The sequence below is a fragment of the Idiotropiscis lumnitzeri genome, chromosome 4 (assembly GCF_059441095.1).
Source record: "Idiotropiscis lumnitzeri isolate Australia: NSW breed Sydney's pygmy pipehorse chromosome 4, RoL_Ilum_1.0, whole genome shotgun sequence".
NCBI lineage: Eukaryota > Metazoa > Chordata > Actinopteri > Syngnathiformes > Syngnathidae > Idiotropiscis > Idiotropiscis lumnitzeri.
The window spans coordinates 1333614-1359124 of record NC_142394.1 but is presented as its reverse complement, the minus strand read 5'-3'; the positions used below and the strand labels follow the sequence as shown (position 1 = coordinate 1359124).

The 25511-nt window shown below is 40.4% G+C and overlaps 1 protein-coding gene across 1 annotated transcript; it reads left to right on the top strand.

Annotated features, from left to right (window-relative positions):
* Positions 1 to 1436: 1436 nt before the first annotated feature.
* slitrk2 (SLIT and NTRK-like family, member 2) lies at positions 1437 to 13831 on the top strand. The gene is made up of 2 exons (XM_088293657.1): positions 1437 to 2012; positions 2186 to 13831. The coding sequence occupies exon 2, from the start codon at positions 2219 to 2221 to the stop codon at positions 4895 to 4897; it is 2679 nt and encodes an 892-aa protein (XP_088149783.1). The 5' UTR covers positions 1437 to 2012; positions 2186 to 2218; the 3' UTR covers positions 4898 to 13831.
* The last annotated feature ends 11680 nt before the right edge of the window (positions 13832 to 25511 follow it).

Here is a 25511-nt window from a genome sequence, read left to right as displayed (position 1 = left end):
GTTATGTGAAGTCATTGCTTTTGTTAATGATTCCTCACAATTAAAAAACAGATAAATACCAGATATAAAATTTTATTTGAATAAATCTCTTCCTTTGTTGACATTTTCCCATGATCTTGAAACAACATTCCTAGAAAATCTAAATGCCCCATCACTGCAGAGCTATTTTGGGAATAGACCAGCAGGCTTCTCATTTGGTCCTTGGGGGCTTCCTGGCACTACAGTGGTGACCCCTGCTCTAACAAATCCAAATCCCGTAAACTAACTGCTTACAAGTTTGAAGGCTCCTGTGATGCAAATTATAGAACACATCTTGGTTGAACACGTTCCGATGACCAAATATTTTCTATGGGTGCCATCATTTTTGTCCAGGCCAGTTTCATGAGTTGAAAAAAATAATAAAATTGTGTCATTTCAAAAGCAATGATCAATTTTAATTGAATAGTTTTCATTAATTATTTTAATTTATTTTTACTATTATTGTTATGATTGTTTTTTTTTTTTTAGTATTATTATTAAATTTTTGTCTGCCTGCATTGTCATATTTATCCCTGCTAGAAATGATGACAGTGACGGAGATTGCATGGGAGAGTGAACATGACAAAACTAATTTGGGTAAATTTGAGCCTCACTACGGGTATGAAAAGCAGCCTTTCCTGCCTCCTGGTGGTTTGAGAGACAAAGAACAGAGTGGAAAATGAGATTGGGGGGGGGTCATTAAAAAGCATTATCATTAAGACAATGTAGAACTTGACTCAAAATACTGTGAATATTGATTGTTTATTGACATAAGTAAAGATGACTGTGGTCAATATAAAATAAACAATAACATAAGTGTGGTCGTGCAGAAAGGTCACGTGACTACAGGCTACACCATCAAAATGTATGCAAACTTCAACATTTGATAACGTGATTCAATAACGGTCCCCTCTTTTAACTCATTATAATCAGTAGGCCAGACAATGTTTGATGAAGTTGTGGAACTTAGATGAGCCATAAAACAAGAATGTACTAAATGACTAAATTAAATCTATATTGACTTTTGAAAAGCAGACGTTCTGTGTTATTAGCTCACCAGTTTCATAAAAGGCATTGGGAAAAACATAGTATTAAGCTTCATAAATATACTTGTACAATTTTCCCATTATTTCATTGGATCTAATATATATGTGTGTGTATGCGTGTGTGCGTGGGAGCGCATGTGTGAGGGAAAGAGAGAGAGAGAGAATGTAGACGTGTGTGAGATACAGAATCTATAGAATGTTTCAGGCTCACTGACGTGATGACCCACGGGTTTGCCTCATTCAGTCCCTTTGTCTCTCACTCGCGCTCTCTCTCTCACGCGTATACGCGTGTGCTCACACACACACGCACCCACGCGCACCTAAACACACGCGCACACGCACACGCAGTCAGCAGTAGCAGCAGCAGACGCTCAGTACTGCCCTCATTGTGTGGAACGCAGCAGGAGGACCAGGAGCAGAGTCTCCGGTTAAGCTCCAGCTCGGGGAGGATAGATTTCCCATGACTCTCTCTCTCACTGTCTCGCCTGAGCCGCTTCTCAGTGATTCCCTCCAAAGAGTTCATTTTTCCCCCCTGTTTTGTTTTTCAAGACGATAAAGGACATCCAGTCGAGCGTCACTGTGCAATAACTGCACATTTTTTTCTCCCGGGACTTTTAAAGATGGCTTTTATCGACTCAAATGACGTGCTTTTTTTTGGTCTTGATATGAGGAGAGCGAGGGAGGGTATGACCATCCGTGTCACCCTCTGAACATTTGCTGCAGCTGCTGGTGAGCTGCTCGCCACGAGTATGTGGTCACCCTGAGCAAAAAAAAAAAAAAGGCAAGGCAGCGAATGGATTTTCTTCCAATGATTCTCTGCTTCTGACAATGTTCCAAATCCATCTTCCACACAGGATCCTGTTGGTTTCCAGTGTTTCTGTTCTTTAACAGGATTGTCCTTTTTTTGTGCAGAGGAATTTTGGAATTGTTTTCCCTTTCAAAGCGAAGGTCAGTCGACATCTTTTGTATCAAGATCTCATTCTTTTCAATTCTAAATAGTGTAACCGTAACAGCCCTTGATTTTTTTTTTTTTTGTCGGCTTTTTTGTTGTGCGTGACATTTATGTGTGAGTCATTTTCTAATATGTCAACTCTCTGCTCCACTTTTTTATTCAACCCAAGGCTCACCACAATGCACACGTAAATGCCGGATCCATGTATAAACAACCACTTTTGGCTGTAAAAATGCTGAGCGGTGTCCTCTTTCTGAGCGTCCTCACGGTCACCAGCCTGTCGCCATCTGAGACGGAGAGCCGCAAAACTTCAGCCTCCAAAGATATCTGCAAGATCCGCTGCGCCTGCGAAGAGAGAGAGAACATTTTGAATATTAACTGTGAGAATAAAGGATTTACCACCGTCAGCCAGTTCCAGGCACCCCCAAATAAGATCTCACAGCTTTTTCTAAACGGCAACTTCCTGTCTCGCATTAGTGCAAATGAGTTTGTCAATTATGGCAATGTCACCTCGCTGCATCTGGGGAATAATGGATTACAGGAGATTGGAAACAACGCTTTTCAGGGGCTGCGCTTCTTGAAGAGGCTGCACTTGAACAACAACAACCTGGAGGGGATAAAGCAGGACACATTTGCGGGACTTGAGAGCATGGAGTATTTACAGGCAGATTATAATTATATCAGCACCATTGAACCCGGCGCTTTCAGTAAGCTGAACAAGCTTAAAGTGTTGATCCTCAATGACAACCTCCTGTTGTCTTTGCCTCCAAACATTTTCCGCTTCGTGCTCCTCACCCATTTGGATTTACGTGGTAACAGGCTCAAGACTTTGCCCTTTGCAGGGGTATTGGAGCATATTGGCGGAATCATGGAGATCCAGCTGGAAGAAAACCCGTGGAATTGTACTTGCGATCTGATTCCTCTGAAATCCTGGTTGGACACAATTTCTGTTTTTGTGGGGGACATAGTATGTGAGACACCATTCAGGCTGCATGGTAAAGACATCACGCAGCTAATAAAGCAGGATCTGTGCCCGCGCAGAAATGCTGGTGAGCGTGCTCACCCTGCGTCCGACTCTCACTTTCAAGGGGCGCTGCCTGCAACCTACCTCCCCGGCATGATCTCCCCCACCCGTCTTCCTAAAGCTTCGCGGCCCCCCAAAATGCGGTACAGGCCCACTCCTCGCATCTCAAAGGACAAACATGTCTTTGGGCCTATAATGGTTTACCAGACGCGCTCTCCTGTGCCGATTTTGTGTCCTAGTGTGTGTGTGTGCACGTCACAAAACCCAGACAGTGGACTTAACATCAACTGTCAAGAGCGGAAGCTGCATAACATAAGTGAGTTGACGCCCAAGCCCTCCTACCCAAAGAAACTGCACCTGACCGGCAACTACCTTCAAGTGATCTACAGAACTGATCTAACGGAGTACAGTCTTCTGGAGCTACTTCATTTAGGGAATAACAGGATCTTAGTGATTCAGAAAGGGGCGTTTGAGAATCTGACAAATCTGAGGCGGCTCTATCTGAATGGGAATTACATTGAGTCACTTTCACAATCACTTTTCGCTGGCCTACAATCACTCCAGTATCTCTATTTGGAATACAATGTCATCAAAGACATTTTGCCACACACATTCAACGCTTTGCATAACCTTCAGCTGCTTTTCCTCAACAATAACCTGCTGCGATCACTGCCTGACAATGTTTTCGGGGGCACCATGCTAACAAGACTCAATTTACGGAATAATCATTTCTCGTATCTCCCCGTCAAGGGTGTGCTTGATCAGTTATCTGCATTTATCCAGATTGACCTACAGGAGAACCCCTGGGACTGCACCTGTCATATTGTGGCACTCAAAAACTGGATGGAGCTGTCCAGCACCAGTGTAGTGGTTAATGAAATCACTTGTGACTCACCCTCTAAGCACGCTGGTCGCCTGTTGCGCTCACTGCGCAATGAGGCCATCTGTCCTGAACCAAGCGAGGAGCCTCCGCCTCAATATGCCCCCCCTACCAAAGCCCCTACATTAGTGAGTCCTAGCACTGAGTCACCAACACCCTCCTCGTCCTCTTCTTTCAGCTCAGTCAGCCCCACTGAATCGCGAATCCAAACCCCTGAGTTGCATCCAGAAGTCCCACTTTCAGTTCTAATTCTAGGGCTTCTTATTGTTTTCATTCTGTCTGTCTGTTTTGGAGCGGGGCTCTTTGTTTTTGTTCTAAAACGACGCAAAGGGGTGGAGCATGTCCCAACAGGCTCAAACAATATAGATCTTAACTCCTTCCAAGTGCAGTACGGCTCTTACAATCCTGAACCCACCCGAGATAAAAATTCTGAAAGTCATGTCTATAATTACATCCCCCCACCTGTGGGTTCCATGTGCCAAAACCCAATTTACATACAAAGAGATGGCGAGCAGGTGGCATATTACCGTAACCTCAAGGAGCTAAGCTTTGGGCCACTGAATGCAAAGAAAGATGATATTCTCACACGTAGCCCGGGAGCTTATACCATCAGTGCAGTGGATTTTAAGGATAAATCCCCAACATCGCCTCCTGAGATGTTATATCAAAATGTAGGAGAGAGGCCCACCAAGGAGCTCCCAACAGCCGCTGGCACCTCTCCTTTCAGTTACAACTTCTGCACTTTACCCAAGAGACCGTGCATCGTACCCCCCTACGAGGCTGCCACAGCCCCGCGACATGTCCCCAACCAGGACAGGTTGAACAAAACTGTGGTGTACGGCACCCCGAGGAAATGCTTTGGGGTGGAGCTCTCTTCCAAAAACACTGAGCACCAATTTCTTCTTCATGGGAAGCTAAAAACAGAACCGGACTATCTGGAAGTTCTGGAGAAACAGACTGCAATGAGCCAATTGTAAGATAATGATGATCCAATATTCTCCCAAGCTCTCTGCTCCCGATGATCTTTTGCAGCATTCTTGATGCTTAAGAAGTGTCAATCACTAACTGTTATTATAGCCCACTATATATCTTATCTCCGTGTTGAAGCTCAGATGATTGACAGAAAACAAACATTTTTTTATGTATTCACATCATTGCATTTCTTCGATTTTCTTTCCAATATGTGTAAAGGATTATAAAGAAGTGTATTATAATGACATGCTATTTTCTTCTTGCGAGAAAGTATAAGTTATTCCATGTTTCCTTTGAGAACATCCCAAAAGACCTGGATGATGGCAAGACTGTGTAAGAATATGGCCTTGTGAGTTTGTGTTGGATTTTAGTTTGCCCGAGTCAAAGAAAATATGAATTGATGGCATTGTGTAGAGGTAGGGAAAACTTCATAATGACATTCCTGTATATAAATCGACTGCACATGTAAATGGTGAGCGTAAAACCATCAAAAATAACCTCCTGAAATGTACTGAGCAAACTCTCACTACATTTACTCCATTAAGTGCCTTTGCACTCCGATTTATATACTTTTTTTTTTTGTCATTGATGCACTCTGCAGATTGATTTTACCTGGGAAGTGTATTTTAAGGAATCAAATCTTTCTGTAAATTTAAAAACATATATATTTGTCAGTTGGGGGAAAAAAAAGTAAATGTACTTGAAACCAGGCGTGACATTCTCTATAACTTTTGACTGGGGCACAATATTTTGATTCAGCAATGTTTTGGGCAATGTACAACTTTGAAACAAACATTGTATGCTACAAGGGAGCAATATAGAGTGATCCAGTTGCGCCATTAAATTTTCACTGAGGCACTTTGTCAAGATCCTGAGCTTGAGGTGCATTTTGTTTAGACTGCATGATTATTTTTGGATGCGGCACGTGCTGCGAGTTGCTCTAATGAGGGTATGTAAGTGTGTGCGTGTGCGCGTGCGTGTGTGGTGGGAGGCAGAGAAATAGAAAATAGAGCTTGCCTGCAGCTCGGGCTTGTCTTTCTCTCCAGTGAAATGAAATGACAATTTCTTCTAGGTTCAATGGGGTCTTTGCGTTCCCTCTTTTGAAGCCTTATTTAATGTTTCAGTGAAATAAGTGCATCATGCATCAAAGATGCAAACTGCTTAATATTGATAAGAGTAGGTACCGCAAATGTCAAAATACAATTTGTGGAGGAAAAGAAACTCATTGAGATTTGTAGACACATTTCTTGAAGTGCGGATTCGTTGATGTGTCTTTCTCACACACACACACACACCCACACGCACACACATAAAACTTTTTGAGCGGACTAATCCCCTGTGATTGAGTAGAAAAAGAATGTTTTCCACTTTAAACAAGCACTATAGAATGCAGCACAAAGAGGTCTTACGCTGGAATTCGTCATAAAAAATGTTCTCCACATGAGGGTGTTAAAATATGACTTAGTGCGAGTGAGAAAAGCACCCCGATATGATCGATTTTAAGCCTCCTGTCGTCTAATGTGACACGGATGAGCTGTTTTCCTGGACTAGGTCTTTTCACTCTGTCAATGGCCTTCAAATCTAATCCCACCCTCGGTCTTTTCTGCCACAAAACTCACCCCGCCGTCTCCTATGTCTTTTGTTGCCGTGTTTTTATCCTCCCTGCTGGATCTGTGCTGTCCATTGTGTGTCTGTCCGAGGTGCTGAAATGTTGTGCAAGAGGGCCACACAGCAATCTGACGCCGGAGCCAAATTTCAGTCCTGTGCGTGGGAGGCAAGTCAGGGTTCGTGTCTTTGAGATTCAGGTAGGAAAAAAAATGTCTTAAGGTGTCCCGCCAAGTGTGACAGTCTGGAAAGGAACTATTCCCTGAAAATAGCTTTGGCTAACCTTGAGGCCATTGTGAGATTGTGAGAAAGGATGTTGCATGTAAGCTGGTTGTTTTTATGAGTTTTTTTTTTTTGTTTAGTTTTTTTACATGCCGCACACAACGCAATCTGAGCTGTGCTTCAGCTTCTCCCAACGACCCAATATGTGTCTGCTCGTACTTGCTGTAAATTCAGTCGATAAAAACAATTTTGGAATCCAGGTTATACATTTTGAAGGAATGCATACCTCAACTAACACTTACCTTAATTTCCAATTTATGAGTTTTGACTGCATTAACGGCTCAATGCAAATGGCATCAATACTGCGTTGCCTCCAGATTAGCATAGAAACAGTCCACTTATTTATAATTATATCGCAGTTCTATTTCAAGGTATGCGGCATGCGTGAGTGCAAAAGGTTCATCTCAGGCGGGGAGGGGAATAGGACCATCATTTAGCAACACTTGTTTTGATTTAATGCAGATCTCAGGCCAAAAGTGCTCAGACAAAATCTATCCTTCAAAAGTTACAAATGTCAAGCAATCCCGAGCTTCGCTTGGGCTGAAACCTTATTAGTAGTAGTAGTAGGCCATGATTAATGGGTTGTTTCGCTAAACCAGCAAGGTATCACAATTTCTCTTCGTAAGCACAGCTTTGCACAACATTGTTGTTCTAGAAGGAGTGAGCTGAAAAAGCAATCAGCTCTAATGCTGTGATTAATCTTGCCGCTGCATGCAATGTCTTATTTTCCCTCCACTCAGACGCTTTCCTACCTATACGTTCTATTCCCTGGAACGTTTCTGCTCTCACTTGTGGCAACTGAGTGTTTAACTTTTTATGCAGAATTGCTTTCATTTGTGGTTTCTAGTTCAGCAGCACACGGCGTCCAGAGCTGTGAATGCTGTCATGTGGGATTCTTTTTTTCCCCCTCCTTTTTTTTAACAAGCATTGCCATTTCAGCTGCTTGGTGAATGGGATGGAGAAGAAAGCAAGAGCGGGCTGAAGGAGAGAGGTTAGGGGAAATGAACAGAAAGAGAGGGAGAGCGCCAAAGTGTGCCGTTCACTCCTCTCCTCTGAAAATGGAGTGATTTTCCTTCCTTGGGCACAATTGCTCCTCTGTGTCTTTTTAGTGGCAGTGAAGGAAGGGGAGAGAAAATGCGCTCTATCTGTAAGACACACGCGCACGCGCACACTCACACACAAATAGGGGATATGGGAGGCTTAGATTGTGCCGCCTTGCACACCAATGAGGAGGCTTTCTCCACCAGAACACTCCCTTCTCTTATCTTGAAGCCCTGGGACTCCAGTGCATGAGAGTGAAAGTGAATGAATGAGTGAGTGAACGGGTGATGATGCGTTCATATAGAGCACATGTGCGTCTGACGGTATCATCGGAGCTTTGCTCTCACCGCTCGTCTGAGATAAAATTCAAATGGACAAATAGAAACGTGTATAATATCCTCTGCAGTTTTCTTTTATTCCTCTCTCCCACTCTAAGAGTGATGTGATAGAGAACTATAAATTGGTATTCTTGTTGAGTGGCTCAATTTGTGGCTAAGCGATTCAGAGATGACTTTGAAGCATAAGGGCTGTTGCTTTGAAGCATGGGGGCTGTTGCTTTGAGTTGATTTATAGAGGCCATTTCCGTGTTCTTGCCAGTGGATATGACTGTGTATGTTGCCATTTTTCTTCTCGTGCGTGATTGTGTGGGTTATATTGTGTGTGAAAGGTGATTTTATCACCTACAATTTTAATCATTTCTTTTTTGTAAGTGACTGCTCCCATTCTTTTTCCTTTCCGGAACAATGAGCTTGTGCATCTTTCACGTGCCTGTGTCATTATTACTTGTACCAAGGCACCGCTCACAGTGCACTTTCAAAATATAATCTGTTTTTTATAAGATGTTACTGTCGTTTAAAAATGGCAATTTTTAATACTAAATTATTGCCTCTAAATTGGAATAATTTTTTCCTACAACCATGTTACTTTAGAATAATTTAAATCAAAGCAACTGAGAAATAATGCCCAAGTATGCCATGTAACATATGAATGAATGAATGAATAATGTGAAAGATAAATGTTTATATCATAAAAAACCCTTCAGGCTTCTGCTAGAAAGAAAGCAAAACATGACATGAAAATATCCGCTAGAACAGTTAAACCATATTTGGGGTTAACGGTAATGGCTGACATTGTTTAGAAATTACTATATCACAAAAACCAGGCAATTTAAACAGGAGTGTGTTGACTTTTTATCCACTGTAACGTTAATGTGAAAAGAAAAAAAAAGCTGAAATGATTAAGAGCTTGTTTGCCAGATTTTCTTTTCAATTGACAATTTCTCTTCAGAGCCGCAGATTCTTGCAAGTAATAGTTTTGCCAGATAATATCATCAGTTTCTATTTGATGGCAGAGTCTACAACAAAAAGATAAATAGTGTCTGGATAAATAGTGTCAGCTTGCGACAAAGTTAAAATGCATGATGATATTTTATGAGATGCATTAAAAAAAACAACGATAATTGTGATTGTGTTAGGTGTTACACCCAACATTGGCCCATAATGTGGAAACCTCTTATCTTTTAAGATAACTCTATATAAATTATTCTTAATAAAATTGCAATATGTCCAACTAAGTAGTCAAGCTTTGCTAATACAATTGTATTGTTTGAACCAAGAGGTGCAAAAGCATGACAAAAAATCATTTGGTGTTATTTTGAGTTTATGGGAATAGAATGCAAAGCACTAATTGCTTATTTATTGCAAAAACAGGATTATATTTAGTGACAATTAATAAGAAGGGGGGAGTAAGTTATGTAAATTACATATCCAATAAATATAATGTTTTCAAATAAATAATGGCAAAACAATTAACTTTTAAAAATGTATCAACAGGCTTTACTTTGTTTAAGAAATGAATGACGTGCACAAGTGCAACAGTAACAGTTTGAACAGGCTGTATTACTACACTATTAAAAACAGCAATGGCATTTGTTATAGCTTTGGCTCGATTGGAGGAGCCCGAGAGAGGTTGTTGAAATGCCTCGTTTGCACGGTGCGAGCTGTTTTTCCTTGCTGCCTTTACAGTTATCGTTCATGTGATACTGTTAAAAATGAGTTAACAAGTTTCAAATAATGCCAAAAGCTTATCGCTAGCGATGATGTCTGCAGGCAAGAGGACGAGTTGCAATGCATTTGTTATGTTCTGTACAAAGGACAGATAAGGCCAAATGATGACTAAAGTTTCTCTTAAACAAATACCTCACTGACTGATTCTTTGCTGGGCTGCTGAAATCCCAATTTTGCAATCAGTCTGTTTACCTGATTACCCTGCTTGAATTAATAAGGCTAATATACCCTCGAACAAATCGATCATCTTTTTTTACTTAATTCATAGTACAAACAAACTGTAAAGACACAGAGTCTAGCACAGACTTGCCTCAAGGTTATGTCATCTTTTGTAATGTATGTTCTTCATTCAATGTTATTGACAGATAACAATTTGCTATGTCAAATCATTTGAAAACAGAACAACCCGACCCATAAAACAAATAAATAAATGAACAAATAAATAAAATGACAATATGAACACTATTGTCCAATTAACAGTGGTGTGTCAATCAACAATTCTCGCAAAAAATTATTGACCTTTAAATAACATAGAATTCTGGCTTAAATCAGGGATGAGCAAATGTGATGATTGCAAAAGTCACAAATGTTTTTATGCATATCTCAAGAGAGCCATACTGTCAACATGCCCCACCTTCAGCCCCCATTCTGCTTTAAGAGGGCTGAAAAAAATATTTTAGTTTTTTTTTTAAAAGAAAGCAAACCCTGGCAGGTGCCTTGCAACTGATTCAGACGGGCACCGTAACTAAGGAGATCTGGCACGCGTCCGGGGCTGCCACTGCGCAACCATGCTCTGTTCGGCCAAGCGACTTTTACGTGAGGTCAACCTACACCGCTCCGCACAGAAGACAATTCTTGCCTGAAGCGGTAGCGCTCACTGACATTGAATACAGCTTTTCAATTTCAGTGCAACCTTTGTGAGGATAACAATATTGATTCCTAAAATGAAGATGAGTGACAGAAAGAAGCACAAGTGAGAATAAATTGTTGTCGTCTGTGCAGTCACTGCTTAATATAGCAGCCCAGATGAGGTGTCCTTGTCTGAACAGTGAGTGTAGCCTTTACCTGCCCTTTGCTGCGGAATGTCAAATGGAAAGACGAATTGTATATTACAATGTGACATAGGGCACTCCAATTTCCACCCTCACTACCATTTTAGTTAACCGAAGAGTCTAAATTGACCACTGATGTGAATGTAAGAGTAAATATTTGCTTGACTGTATGTGCCCTATGATTAAAATCCCCTCATGTTAACAGTTAGCCTCATTAGAACAGTTGGCAAACAAAATGGATGGACGGACGGGCTACAATGCATGCACGACATCATAGCAAATATGCCCAGTAGGGGCTGTGAGAGAAAGGTTTTTCCAAGTGGATTTTCAATGAATTGCTGGCATGATTCATCTGCTTGTAAATGTTTGCCTCAACATTGATTTGTGTGGTTGAGGATAATCTAATTTACTGGCGCACGATATCTTTATCTGTATGTATGGGTGCTATTGAATATTAATATATTTACTGGGATGCCGCTTTCTTGGCCAGGATTATCAGAAATAGATCCACGCGGGTACTAAGGGAATAAAATATCAGCACAATCGTTCATTGTGGTGATCTTCCAGCAATGATATGAGAAGTTTGCCACAATATTCAAAGTCTAATTTGTGGGATCTGGTCAAGGTTTGGAAATTGGCAACTAAAACATCAAGGACATTTTATTCTTATTTTTATTGAGTCTATAAAAATAAGAACACAATGAACAGTCAATTATAAGAAACACATTCAGACTCATACAGTAATAATTTTAGAGTTGTTGCTTGTATTTCAGGCTTCCCAAAATTGCAACATCTAAACACCAAGAATTTGTAACTTCTGGGTAGCTTAATTACAAACCATAGCTATACCTCAGTAATGCTTTTAGAATCCCAATACTCTTTAACCACATAGTGTAGAGGCTGAGACACAGATTTGGTGTGTGAGCAACATGCACCGGCAAAAGAAACGTTGTTCAAAAAGAACAACAAATTATAAATTGTATTTTCAATTGGGTAAGCATAGAACATATATGGAATGCTAATAATTGAATCTGTATTCTGAGTGACGTTGTAGGCGTCCCTCGGTTCAACGAAGAGGCAAGATGCTTTCAGATGGGTGCTTCATTTAAAAAGCAGGTTGGCATCATCAAACTCTGAATTCCAAGTGGCATTGTATTGGAATAAGGTGTGACAATGAAACTCAGTGACGTGGAATTGATTTCATAAGAGCACTTCACATTAAATCATTTATGTACGTATAAAAAAGTTATAGAAATGAGCATTTTCATTCTTTGATATAACCACAACGACCACAAGCCCTCAAATAACCTGATCATATTTAAGATCAATGTCTTGTTTATTTTATTGCTTGAAAGGCTGTGACACCCTCTATCAGTTGAAAGCAATTGGTAGCATATCAAATATTACAAGCAGACTTTTATTGTATTTAATAGCTATGCTTTTAGGATTTGTTGTGGTGGCAAGAGGAATTTTCTGCCTTCTGTTTTTATAATGTGCAACCCATGGTGCTGCATATGCTAATGGCTGTGTAGATTTTTCATAACTCTGGTTATGAAAAATACAGACACCTAATGAAGGTTGATGGATCAGGTGTATCAGCTTTTCTTTGTTCCTGGTATCTGCATGCCTGAGATTCCACATATAGAAAATACATTCTTGTACATGACTTTCACAGCAGAATAGCACTGTTTACAAGTGTTAATTTTCCTTCCGCATATAACCAAAGCATCACACGGATCATTTATCACGCAACGTAAGTTGCTGAACCGTACAATAAAACCATGTCAGCATGCCAGTGATTCAATAACTGTGCAGACATTTCATAGATTAAAAGCTTTCAGCAGGAGGCACGCTCATTGGGTTTCAAGGTTCTTATCCCTATCAGTCTGCTCTATTAGTTTGACACGGTGAACCTGCAGTCATATCTGATTCGACACTGGAATCATTCCAATTGAGTACCACTTTGAGTGTAAGAGGCTGTCAAAGCAAGCAGTGTCAGGCTGAGATTAAAATTGCATTGGTCTTGGTTACTCATACTGTATGTTGTGAGCATTTTGCTCCATATAATTCTATTTCTTTTATATATAATACATGTGTGTTTTACCGTTGTTTCCCGGAGTGTAAGCCGTTACTTTTTTCCCATGCTTTGAGCTATGAAGCTTTTAATGTTGCATGGTTTATTTATGAATTTTTACTGAAAAGCTTCAAGCCATCAGTAGATTCGTCACATCTGGCCAATGAAATCTGTCGCAGTGGAACAATGAAACTGTCTAGGCCTGCTCTCATAATGAATGTTCATCAGTCATTTGTCGATGGAGTGCCTACGTGGGCTGCCAATATGTAGACAACTGTGTGCGTAGCGGTGCGAGACTGTGTAGGAGCAAATATAGAGGATATAGTATATTGCACAGCGAAAATAAGCAACTTAAGTTGAGTTTAATGAACATAGGGAACGAGTGCCATAAATACAGCCAACTTTGCAGTGCGGCGGCCGTCTCGCTATTGTTTGTTTAGCAACCGACTCCCATGGTCACTGGCATCTGACGACAGACGCTAACTGCGAGCTAGGGTAGTCTGCATTTTCTAACCATGGAGCGACATCCCCTGCACTGCCACGGACCTATGTGCACTGATGCAGGATGAAGCTTAACTCAACAAGCGTGACAGGGGGCACCACAGTGAAAATAGCAGCGTTCAACAATAAAAAAAATTCAATCAATCAATCAATCAATCATCAATCAATCAATCACACTTTTTGTAAAGAGCTGTTATACATGACATTGTAACCAAAAGTGCTTCACATTGTTAAAATAGGTAAAAAGCAAACTCGGAGTCTCGAATAACACTCAGGTTTTGGGACGATTATTTGATTTTGATTAAAAGTCTATTACTCGCTCTCTCTGGACCTCAGTTTTGTTCTGGTTGAACTAGAGAAAGTTCTCTGCCCCCCAGGATTTGTTTAATATGCAGTTTAAAAGAGCATCTACTGGACTTGTGTCATCAGGAGACACAGTGATATACAGCTGCGTAATTATGAATATTCACTCTGTCACCTGATAACACCACAAGAGGGTGCATATATTGCACAATAAATGGCCTAAAATTGAACCTTAAGGTAAACCACACATTACTTCATAGTATTTTTTACAATTTATTTCAAACATGTATAAAATAAACATACAGTAACTAAGTAATACAGTAACTTGTGAAAATCAAAACAGTAAAATTAAGACCATCGAAAAAATGAAGAGGGGAAAAAAAGTGAGCAAAACATAAATACATATAACCAATAAAACATCTGTCAGTGAGGTAGGATAACAAACATTTGTGAGCAACACCAGAGAGGTTAATCAAATATTCAAGTCTGATTAAAATAATGACATGATCTACTGTATCAAAGGCAGCACTAAGGTCAAGCAAAACCACCGTTACTTTCTAGTAATCAAGATTACTGTATTTTCCTGACTGTAAGTCGCGCTTTTTTTCATAGGTTGGCTGTCCCTGCGACTTATACTCTGGAGCGACTTACAGATGAAAAAAAAAAATCAATATCACAGACAGCCACAAGAGGACACTCTCAACTTATGCACCGATATCTCATACTCCTTACACAGACAACTGAATGACTGGACACAAATGCACCTCAAAAGAATCATATTCTGTACTCGACAAGCTGCAAGTCGTGAAATTTGCAGCTGAAAACCGTAATCGAGAGAGAAAGTTTGAAGTGAAAGAGAAACTTGTTAGGGACTGATGAAAAGCAGGGACAACTCTGACTGTGATGAAGAAAAGAAAACAAACAAACGAAAAATAGATGGCCACAGCTTGAGTAAAGAGTTTGCAAGTGGCTGCTTGAACAACATACAAGTGAGGCATACAGTATGTCTTGAACATGAAAACTGGAGCCCTTTCCTGTTGATGTTTATTTTTTTATGAAGCTAAATAACCTTCATTGTGTTAGCATATCTTACACCTATTCAGCCTGTTTTTTTTTTAAATTATTTTATCAAAGTTATCACTTGCCTTCTAAGATGAAATCTCTGTTTTTGGCTTTCTAAAGTGAAATCTCCGTTTTTGATATGGTATTTTGTCAAATAAATTACCCGCAAAAAATGCGACTTACACTGCAGTGCGATCTATGTTTGTTTTTGTTTTGTTCTACCTCATTATGCATTTTTGGGCTGGTGCAATTTCTACTTATAGCGACTTATAGTCCAGAAAACATGGTACCTCTAAAGTAATCTTTACAATTGTAGTCTCAGTGCTTTTTGTTTATCCTAAAACCAGATTGGTACTTTTCATTAAAATTTTCCAATACATTAAAACGTCATTTAGTTGATGAAAAGCATTTTTTTTTTAATTTAAAAAAGAAATTAATCAAAAATTCCAAGTTTCATTCTAATCATTATTTGTTAAGATTGTAAAAATCTAAGTTGTACTTCTTCAGAAAGGCCCTTACCACTGCTGATTTGAGGACACTGGAGAAGGTCCCCGTCTCAAGAAAGCAATTTATAATGTTTAAAAGTTCTTCTTATAAAGCTCCATAAAATGTTTTCATAATAGAAGTTGGGATTAGGTCCAGAAACAAAAACACCGCATGGTCCAAAGTAGGACAAGCGATATTGGAAATGGATGCATAAATGAAACGAGTAGTGCACTGGAGACAAATTACTTCTAAGTGTATGTACATGATGTTAAATTTTAAATTGTTGCATTTATGCCAAAGCAATGAATTCAATTAAGTACTTCATGCTAAAGTGATATATTTTTTTTTTGTTGCAAATTTATAATCCACAACGCTTCGTTATAGTAAATTCTAAGAAGATGTATTTACCTGTTGTTTAAGAGCTCAAAATCAATTTTTGGAGAATATTTGTTGTGTTTATTAATAATATACATGTTTATTTTCCTAAAACATTTGCTGTGAATATGATAAACATAAAATACATATTGAATTATAAACTATTAAAATAGGTCAATTTCATTTGTATTTCTTGACTATCAAATAAACACCAGGCCCATTTAAGTATCAGTGTTGGGGTTCAGATAGGTTTTGTCTGTAAACAAGTAATATAACGAGTTATAATTTTTAAAATATTTTCAGATATTGAGTCTGGTCATGCATTAAATATTTCGGGACCTGCTTGAAAGGAAGTGCAGCTTATACCACATTTACTGGGTAGACTGCGAAGTGAATTGACCGCCAATCGGACAAACTACAATACGCGCAATAAGTTAGAGTTGATGCGCTCGTTTGTTATTTCGATACTTTTGTTAATTTACCTCAAACCTTTTTCACAATTAGTAAATAGAATACCACTACCTAAAAATGTAATTATTAAGTAACTTAAAAGTGAACTTGAGTCACTCATTACACTATAAATTAACTTTCACATACAAGTAACATGTTATATTGTAATATACAGTGGTTAATGGGGACCGAGACCACCCGCGAAAACTTAAAATCCGCGAAGTAGCGGCGCCCCTTCAAAAATGCTTAAAAAAACCTATACAGGTATACAGTATACCCCCCTGTATACAGTACACCATATAGAATACGGGTGGAGAGAGAATGAGAGAGAGTGAAATTCATGTTATAACAAAAAAAACTAATTATTATTAAAACTTTTTTTTTTATTCCCCAGCCATTATTTTTGTATTTATTCAATTACTTCTTTTTGTATTTATTTAATTACTTCGACTTTTACCTGCTGGTACGCCGTCCGGTGTGCCCTGTGAAATGAAAGCTGGCATTCTTCATTTATTTATTTATTCATTCATTACTGACAGCCTCGCGCTCCGCTCGTGCCCGGGCGGAAGAGGTGCTCCTCTTCGGCTTAATTGTCACACACGCCGGACCTGCTCCCCCGAAGCGTGTCTCTGTTCGGTTGAACTCGGTTTCATTTCGCCCCGCTCGTGCCCCGGGCGGAAGGTGCTCCTCTTCGACTTAACTGTCACGCACGCCGGCCGGCCTCCTCCGGAGCTCTCGTACGGTCCCGAACGGAGCGAAATGTCGCCGCGCTCGTGACCGGGCGGAAGGTTCTCCTATTCGGCTTAACTGTGACGCACGCCCGCCCTCCTCCCCCGGAGCTTCCATTCGGTTAAACGTAGGGGCCGCTTGGAACCGCCCGGGCCCGGGGAAGGTGCTCCCCTTCGGCTTAACTGTGACGCGAGCATGCCCTCCTCCCCCGGAGCTTCCATTCGGTTAAACTTAGGGGCCGCTTGGCACCGCCCGTGCCCGGGGAAGGTGCTCCTCTACGGCTTAACTGCCACGCACGCCGGCCGGAGCTCTGGTACGGTCCGAACCGCGCGAAACGTCGCCCCCGATCGTGCCCGGGGGAACATGCTCTTCTTCGTCCACTCTCCTCTTCGCCCACGCTCTTCTTCGGCGCACGCCGGCCGTCTAACCGCTCCAGCGCCCCGTCGTGCCGCTCGGCGAAACTACAATGCCCCCGCGGAGCGGAGCGAATGGAGAGCCCCGATCGTGCCCGGACAATAAAGTTTTTAATTTTTGAATATTTTTTAGACCCGCGAAGCACTGAACCCGCGAAAGGTGAACCGCGAAGTAGCGGGGTTTCACTGTATTATATTATGGAAGTATCTTTCCCAACCCTGAACAGTATTATGCTGCTGCAATTTCAACAGCAGCAACATTTGCTCAATATAAACCATTGTTTATAAGTAAAATCTAAAATATTTGATGACATTGAAGCTGCACTTAGGTCTCTTTAGTTTTCCTACCAAGGGCCCTTTTATTTTTGTCTAGCAAAGGCAGAAGATATTCTTGGCTTTATTTGAATTGAGATATGTTGATCTTTTTATGTACAGGTGTTTGACATTCTTTTCCTGGCTCTCAAAAAGAAGAACCACTGGGATTATATTTCTTTCTGCCTCTAATTTGAGGTTTGCCTCATTGTTGAAAGATTTGGGCAACAGACACAGTATATGCTGTAACAGGAGACTGAAAAAAGAGAAGAATCAATTACAGAGTAGGAGAGAAGAAAGACATGTTAAGATGTACAGTTGAGAGAGAAGGAAAGTGGAGGCAGGGATGGAGGAGGGATCGGGGGAAAAAAAGCATACAGAATCGATTCGACTCAATTCAATAAACCCATTGGACCCGTCGCCCCCACACACTTGTTTTTATGTTTTTGTTTTGTTTTTTAAGGATTGTGTAATATTTGTGTGAGCATCTAATGCAGAAGCTTTGTCACCGCCTTTAGGGTCTGACAACACTCATTTTGTCCATATCAGATCCAGCAGCGACATGGACCATAACATTCTGAAGACTTACATCAATGTGAGGCACTCTTAACCACGGGAGCGGTTTATGTACAACAGGAGCAAATGTTTTTGGTTGTTCTTATTTTTTTAACTGAACAACCATGGTTTCATTGCCTTGACCTCATCAAATCAACAAAGGCTTGAAAAGTTCAGAATGTGTTTGACTGCAATATGGTGGCAACCAGCCTGAGTTTACTCTTTCTCTCGCCAAAAGTCATCCGAGCTCGATCTCATAGCTAGACAGATAGATAGATGGGGATAGGCTCCAGCCTACCCGTGAATCCCATGAGGGCAAGCGGATCAAAAGGATATATTTGACGTCATAGAATGGCAACAAGTACAAAGTGTACATTACCTTTTGCCCAAAGTCAAATGGGACAGACTGCAGCTCATCCTGAACAGGGTAAGCAAGACAAACTTGATGGATGGGAGTGGGAGAACATCTGTTACTGCAATGAAACAACTGAAGAATCATTCTTCTATGTGCACTGAGACAAACCCGTATTGGTTTGGTGTTAGTAAAAGACAGCTGGAAGGAGTTTTTTCACAATATTATAGCTTCATGTATGCAAATTAATCCTTGGAAAAGAAATTGGGTGGCGAAGGGAGCACTGCCTCAAGCCACTTTTGTCATAGTAAGAGCAATTATCTATTATCTATTTTTTCAATGGACCTTAATTGCATAAAGTGACTCAGAATTAGTGGATATCTACAGTACATATTGCTGTTGGGTGTTTAACACAAGTACATTATGCATACATTAACACAGCACTATCCTTATCCAAGTATCCTAAAGGCATCATTTGATTTCTCCTTTACAAACGAGACATTCTGCAAGGGTTCTATGCAAAAGGACAATTGAAGAAAATAGATTGCTAAAAAGGTCTAAAGAAAGTGGGCACCGAAGAAAGCAATGGTACGACAAAAATATTAATGAAGCAGTTAACATACTGTAAAGAATGACATGATGAAAGGCAGATGTGGTTGTGGCAGGGAAAAAAAGTTGGTGCCATTGAATTAATGAACAGCAGCACTTAAAATCTGACTGCCTGTAACTCAACCCTGCTGCTACATAATGAAATACACTTACGACTTGACATCACTACTTTGTGCGTGTGCGTGTGTGTGTGCGTGCGCGTGTGTGTTTAATGCCACTGACATGTTTTTTCAAGTGTAGCTTGAATATAGTTATTAGTTTCAGTGACATGCACCATTGCCAGATGCAAGACTATGTTTTAGAGGAAAAAGAGCAAAAAGAAGCATGGCACTAATAAGGAAATGTGACAGCAGAAATGAGGAGGGAAGGAAAAGTTCAATTTATTCATGAAAATCATCGGATTTTTGGTCCAGCAGAGTTCTTTAAGGACTACAAAGGTGCAATGCAAGCAGTATATGGAAACAACCAAGCTGTGATTTCAAATAAAATACAGAAACTTATTACAGTGGCAGCTCCAAAGTAAAACACTTCATGAAAAAAAAAAATCATAAAAACTATGCCTGAAGTCTTGAAAATTGAACTGTTACCAAGCCTAATGTGTAACTTTTTGCTCAGTGAGCATCATCTACATTCAATATTGTGGCTTCTGGTTTTGAATGTTCTTTGATTTGCAACCAAAAAGGGTAGCAGTCATGAAACCTTAATTTGATGAGGAAAGTGGTGCAAACATCTATGTCTTCCTCGTTCCTTACAATATGATTAGACATGGGAGAGAAAGAAAAATGAATGTGCTCCAAACTACTCAGCTCTGTTGAGTGTGAATATACACACATACATATATATATATATATATATATATATATATTATAGTATTACTGGAAGATTTTAATTCAATCTCACTGCGTGGTGGGAGTTTCATCAATTACACCTCGCTTCATCTTGTTAACAAACCATGCGATCGGAATAGAGTGTGTTTGACCTTGGAGGTTGATGACAAATAGTGATAGATCCCGCTTCTGGCTTTGTGTTGAATGTATGTACTGTAAGTAAGAAGACAAGTAGCTGAGCACTATGAAGACCGAAAATGTGAACAGCCACACCAGAGTCAGATTTGGAGCAGTCTAAATGTGGTGACGTGGGGGTTGTGTCCTAAGGCGTTCCCAGGCCAGTTGTGAGACATAGGGCCCGCAGCAGGTTCGAGGTCTGCCCCAAAGCCTCCTCCTGGTTGTGTATGTTCAGATCTGCTCACCAGGAAGGCATGAAAAAGATGCTCAATTTGGAAGAGCAAATTCCGGGTGCCTTGCCAGCGTGAGCTTAGATCATGTTGTGATATGTAGCCTCGGCTCCTTGTGATAGTTTTATGATGATGGGAGGCTCATTTGTTATTCATGTGATGTGGCCGCAGGGATTCAGGTCTACATTGAGGATAACAGAGGCTTAGGTGAAATCTCTCACTAAGAGGCTTGAATGGTGAAACTTCAAAGCAACACACAATTACTAAACACAGCTGCCAACTGTTTTTGGAATGAAGAAATATTTAAAAGAAAAAATGTGGGGGAGAAAAAACAGACATTTAAGCACAGTAAAAGTAACAAAAACATTCAACCTTGCATGCACCTCCAGCAAAATATTCACATCTGATAACACAACACCAGTCAGGTGCATTTTCAAAAAACGGCACATTTAAACCAGAGATGGTTTTATGTGCCCCCAAATGTATTTTGGATGCTGATTTAGAAAAATATCTTTATTTTTTTGGTAGGGCATCAAGTTTTTGAGGTAGTTTTGTCTTTTTGCTTCTAAGTGACCTATAAAAGCTCTCACAATACTGATTAAACGTTGTAATGTATTGTGCATGTTTTCCAGAGTTTTCTCCAGGAACTCCGGTTTACTCCCCACATTCCAAAAACATGCATGGAGGTTGACAGAACAATTAAAATTTGTTTGTCCCATACTGATACTCATAGGAACCAATTCAGGGTTTCCCTCGCCTACTGCCCGAAGATAGCTGGTAGCTGGGATAGGATCCATCGACCCTAGTGAGGAGAAGCGGTATAGATAATGGATGGCTGGCTGGCTGATCCTCATAGGTCCTGTGTAGGGGGTTGCAAAAGTATTCATACCAATGAGTAACGCTCAATTTCTCAGCACAGAACAAAAGAAAAGGCTTTTTCACCTGTTTGCATGAAAGGAAATAGCACAAACACAACAATCCATCACTGATTTCAGCACTCTTTACTATAGGTGGATTGCATGAATAATTTTTTTTATTGTTCCAAACGCATTAACACCGTTGCACCAAAGTTGTCTTTTTGAGTTGAAAGTGATTCCACACCGTAAAGTATTGCATCATAGTGTCACAAGCCACCATTTATAAATGGTGCCCGATTATCACCTGTCCTCAGTCATGCCATGCTAGTCAGCAGACAACAGTCATGAAGTCCAAGGAGCTGTCAGAAGACAGCTCAGACAGAAAGTTTGAGAAAAGCATAATGGTGGACAAAGCTATACAGTCAACGCAGGTTCATCAATGTGCCAAAAAGTACTGTTGCATCACTGGTCCAGAAGTGGACCAATGTGAACCTCAGAAGAACAGGGCCTGCCTCGACAAAAGGTAAGAGGAAATTGCTCAGGTAAGCGAGAAAAACCCACACTGTAACTTTTGAAGGTCTGATAAAGTCTCTCCTGGTTGCTGGGACTAACATACACAAGTCCACAATATCCCATACTTTACACAAGGTGTGTTTACAAAGAGGAAGCCATACCTGAATAAACAACATCTCAAGACTCACTCGCGGAACGCAACCCAATAGAAAACCTGTGGCAAGCGCTGAAGATTGGCGTCCACTGGAGATCACCAAAGAACATGACCCTGCTGGAGCACTATTGCAGAGATGAGTGGGTAAAACTGTCCAAACAGCGTTGCGCAAAGGTCATTGCTGGCTATGCAAAGCCATTGGAAGCTCTTATTGCTGCCAAAAGAACTGCAACCAAGTACTGAGTATGACTTGATGACTTGGTGTGAATACTTTTGCAACAAACAAATGCACACTTATGTAATCCATCAAAAGTAAAGCGAGCTTATGAACAAAAAGTGATGGATTGCTGGGTTTGTGCTATTTCCTTTCATGCAAATAGGTGAAACACACTTTTCTTTTGTTCAGTGTGCTGCTCATGGGGATAAATACTTTTGCAACCCACTTTACATTGACTGTCAACTCTTGTAAATACCCCAATCTGCACTCTACAGATCCTAGATCAAATAAAACGGTAACATCAGATCAAGAGCCAATCACTCCCATGTCATGCAAACACAGGCAATGTACATAATCAGTTATAGGCCTGTAAAGCAGGAATGCACCAAATGCTGCAAAAAAAATAAAATAAAAAAATGCAATGGCATAGTGTTGTCCGGTCACTTTGGCAAAGGGAAACACGGATAAAGCTGTAAGACAGAAAAGGCTGTGCAATGACAACAAGCAAAGGGGAAACGAAGAAGTCATGGGTTAAGCCTGTAAGCTGTGATTCAATGAAAGTCTTTTGTATTATATGCCACCGGGAATTTTTTTAGCATAGGCCAAAACACAGACTCAGCTACAACAGCACAGACTGCTTTGTTTAGCTCAATGCTGCCTTATTTCATAACTAAATGTTGTGAAGAATATTTGGCTGTGAAAGATTATAAGCGGAAATGATTTCCAGAGATGGGCACCTTAACCTATTTTGCCCGTCTGTCCTCCAGACGTGACCGGGCACCCTTTCGTCATCGTCCCATGCTCTTTATTCATAATCGTCCGCGTCCGAGTCCGCCTTCATCCTTTTAAAGTGCTTTCGTCCTTGCATTTCATCAGTTCGCCCCCCCACGACAAAAAATAAATAAAATAGTGATTGATTAGTGCTAAAGGCTACCAATTTGATCCACATACGAAAAAAATAAATTGCTCAAATTTTCTTTAATAATATTAGTGTGCCCGAAGACAGCTGTGATAGGCTCCAGCATGCTGGCAATCTTCGTGAGACAATGATCATGTTAATGATGTCTCGCAATAAGTAGGAAACAGATACATCATACATCCGGACAAGTCTACCGCCACCACGATGTTTTTGGCACATGATGGCCGCTACAAATCCCATTACTGAAATATGATGCTGGAAGTCCTCCATTACACAGTATTTGCTTTGTCCAAAAAAAAAAAATTGGTAAGTAACTAACTGATAATAAACGCTTTTTTTCGCATCTACTGTAAAAGTGGAACATCTGTTAAATCTCAAATAAAACAAAGAACACAATTATTGATTTGATTTCACAAATACAACTTTGGTTGATAATATAATTCAAGCAATGATTCAGGGAAATAGAACATAAAAAAAAACTACAGAGAAACAGCATATATTTTGCACATTAGACAGCAAGAGTATCAGTACCTGATTTTGGGTTATCAATATCGTGCTGTGACTAATACTGTACGATACATTGCATTACAGATCCCAGAGTGTAATGTGGAGAATGACAAGTGATGTCTATGAAGCATTTGGTTACCGCTCCACATAGTTTGGTGGTAATTGGATGGGAATGTTTTAATTGATGCTCATAGCAAGAAAATGTGGAAACATAAATAAAGTAAAGTATGCAATATCCCAGTGGTGAGTGGACTATCACTGGGGCTAAACCAGATGGAACTCGTGTCAGATGCCCATCTGTCTCTTAAAGCAACTCCAGCTTGCCACTGTGACAATGACACTCAATTATCCATTAGTATGTATTAAGTCAACTTCTGTCTTGAAACAAGTAGAGTGGGAAGAAAATTAGGGCTTCTCTGTTTGGATGACTTCCATTTTGGTGTTTGAGCTTGTCAAGTTCAAAACATGCACACAAAGCACATTTTCACAATTGCCTTACACTGCCTTTTCACAGGTTTTGGTTGCATCTTATTTGCACAATTTTGGATCGTTTCCAACCAATTGTGTCTGTTCATTTTTAAGCACAGCTAAAAAGAGACTCAAACCATCCGATAAGGGATTGCTCCATTGTGTACTGTGAAAAGATGGCTCATGGTGTTCAGAATCTTTTCCTTATATGAAATAAATTCCAAAAGTGTACATTTTTAAATTACATGATGCATTTTCTCCTGCCAAACTCTTTCAACAAAACCCTCATCTTTACTGCACCTGTTGTCCAAGCTCATGCAGTGAATGTGTCAGAATTCCTTTGATTGTGTATGAAATATTTCACCACCCCAAGCTCAATATTGTGAGTAAGGAAAGAATTTTCCTTTGTGTGCTGCTCTGTTAAATTCTTGCGAGATTCTACCATTCTATCGATTTAATGTTCTCTGCTAATTACTGTAGCGGCCTTTCATTCTTGGGGAATGTGCTGCCTGCTGTCCTGTCGAGCTGCTGCGGTATGTTGACAAGCCAGCACTCCGTAGATTGTGTTGTGGCGTGTGTGCTTGTGTGTGACTAAATCAATAGTCTGTAATCAGGTCGGGATGGTTATGACCCTTTCCCTCTATAGTACAAAGAGTTACAGAGGCTTCTAAGAAAACGCTTACTGTGAAGTTTGCGTTTATTCTCAGTGATAGACGAAGCCATATTTTCTCTTTCGCTCACATGTGCACACACGCACGCACGCGCACACAGAAAGGTCTGAGCAAGAATTCACCATAAACTGTAATGACCACAAGCATGGTTCAAGTTATAGGAGAGCCAAGCATCTTCAAAGCACCCCTGTGTTTCCAAAATGTGGGAGTTCATCTATTTATGGTCAAAATAATAGAGCATTTTATCTTTTTATATTACTGTTCATGATACTGAGTGCGTGTGCGTGTGTGTGTGTGTGGGGGGGGGGTGCGTGCGTGGGGGTGTGCGTGCGTGTGTGCGTGCATATGTATACCTTAAATGCTTGGCTTAAGTCAATGTATGCAAGACCTGGGGGAATATTGCAAGTCAATATTTCAATACAACTCCCATAATCCCCTGCAGTCAGAGAAAGGAAATGTGCGGTGGTATCAAAAGAAAATGTATTTCATCAGAGTAAAGTGATATGTGGGTTCAAAGGTGCATGTTTGAGTCTATGTGCAGTCTGCGCACTGCAATTATCTTGAATGATTTATAGAAATGCCTCATTTTCTAAGGCACTCTCAATGTAGCCTTGCTCACCTTCCCAGGAGGCTGACCTTGATGGTGATGTTTGGTACTTTGCTTGACAGGAACGTCGTAACGTAACTCTGAAAGGCAGACAGGCAACAAATAAATTGAGAGGATGATAGGTGGCCTTTCAGTCAGCATTATTAGCTGTACTGATTGTAGCATGGTTAAACTTTGAAAACAAATATATTTTGGCTACATTTAC